Raw genomic sequence first — 1,857 nt, 5'->3', positions numbered from 1 at the left:
ATGATGTAAGAAGAAGAAGCAGATAAAGCCATGTTGTATACATCATAATAATCACTTGACAATGAGCATCAAAAGGAACTGCTATAATACAAAGTTGCTGCTCAGCATGTATCCAACAAGCAACTGCTAGACAAAAAAGAAAAACAGAGAAGAACAGCTAGACACAAAAACATGTTCTGATATGGTAATGAATTGTCATCATCAGTTTACACAGTATAAGACAAAAAGAGTTTATCAAAAAGAAATGGGTCTATCATGGCTGAGTTCCTCTTCTAATAGCTGTTCCTTTTCCCATTCCTCTGGCACCTTGTCTTCCTCTTCCTCTTCCTCTGCGTCTGCGTCTGCCTCTTCCACTCCATCTCCCCCTCCAGTTGCCAACTGTGAATGGGGGTTCTTTACCCAAATAAGCATAGTTCGCATTGATGGCTCCTTTTTCTGCATCAGTAAGCGGCTTTGTAGTTGAGTTTTTTCTTCGCTGTGAATGATGATGTTGTTGGCTCTGTTGTGGATGTTGCTGTCCAGTTTCATCGCTAGCCTGTTGCGTTTGTTGTTGCAAATTTTGAGAAGACTGGCCTGGTTCCTTGTTCTTATCAAAATTGTAAATGACACGTGTAAATACATGGTGGATGCAGAATAGTGAAAAATTAACATCAATTGCATGCACTTACTGTCCTCTTTTTTTCTACTGATTGCTGCCTCTGTTGATTACTCGGTTGAGCCTCGGATGACTTGTTAGAACCTTGTTGTGCTTCTTCATTGGGAGGCTTCTTGCACGTAGCTGCGTTATGACCAATCTCACCGCATTTTCTACAATGAATGACAATCCTCCTCCTCAACCTTCTACCATGATCCTTCCCCTCAGACACATCCCTTCTCCTGGCCTTTTTAAGCCTACCAGGTTGAGTAACTGGTATTGGTGGATCTAACACAGGCATGGTGGATGAGGGCCAATGATCCTCACCACTAATTGGCTGCAAAACATTCTCATAAATCTTGAAGAAGAGGCCTCTGCTATAAGAACGATCCAGATAATTGTAAGGATCCTCTTCTCGCATGAAAATAGCAGCAATTGCATGACAGCAGGGAATTCCACTAACCTCCCATAATCTGTAAGTACAATATTTTTTTTACATATCTACTGCAAATTGGGCCCCTCTTGGACCCTTGACTTGATAGCCATGCAGTGCATTCCAAATGGGCATCCACTGACTTGAATGCTTGACCCTTGTCTGAACAATCTCATTAATTAAAGGTCCAGTGGAGCCCTTGTATTTCTCCATTGCAGCTCGTCTTCTTTGGATCCTGTCCATAAGATATTCCCTTATCAGTTCCAACATTGTGATGATAGGTTGGTCCCTTGCATCTTTAATATGGGCATTGAAGGACTCGCATAAGTTATTCACTATCATATCACTCTTCACGTGAGTTGAAAAGAATGCTTTGCACCAATGTCGAGGATGAGGAGTTTTCTTGACCTATTCATATGCATCCTTATCAAAAGTTTGAAGTTCTTCCATTGCTTTGTCGTACATTTCCACTGTTGTGCAACATGTTATATTCCACATCCTATCTTTAAGAGCCAAACCAGGATGCTTTTTCTTGAAATTACGGTACATATGTTGCACACAGTACCTATTTTTACAAAGTCATTTAAGTCGTTATTAAACAATTGAAAAATTATAATGCAAAAAAAAAAAACTTGATAAAAATACCTGTGCTCACATCCAGGTAGAACTTCACTAAGTGCCATGTCTAGCCCCTAAAATGAAATTATGATACACTGTTAGCTTCTACCATATTTGAATTAAATTTTGAATTTCAAAGTTTCATATCATACCTTTTGCTGATCTGATATAA

The 1,857-nt window shown here is 39.6% G+C and overlaps 1 protein-coding gene across 1 annotated transcript; it reads right to left on the bottom strand.

The window, feature by feature from the left end:
- Positions 1–253: 253 nt before the first annotated feature.
- Positions 254–1,409, bottom strand: LOC113771155. Its single transcript, XM_027315770.1, has 3 exons — positions 1,207–1,409; positions 669–1,107; positions 254–586 (listed from the first exon to the last, which is right to left on the bottom strand). The coding sequence occupies exons 1-3, from the start codon at positions 1,407–1,409 to the stop codon at positions 254–256; spliced, it is 975 nt and encodes a 324-aa protein (XP_027171571.1).
- Positions 1,410–1,857: the final 448 nt, after the last annotated feature.

This window comes from Coffea eugenioides, chromosome 5 (genome assembly GCF_003713205.1).
Source record: "Coffea eugenioides isolate CCC68of chromosome 5, Ceug_1.0, whole genome shotgun sequence".
NCBI lineage: Eukaryota > Viridiplantae > Streptophyta > Magnoliopsida > Gentianales > Rubiaceae > Coffea > Coffea eugenioides.
Note: the sequence above shows the minus strand (reverse complement) of the source record. Positions and strands in the feature narration are given on the sequence as shown.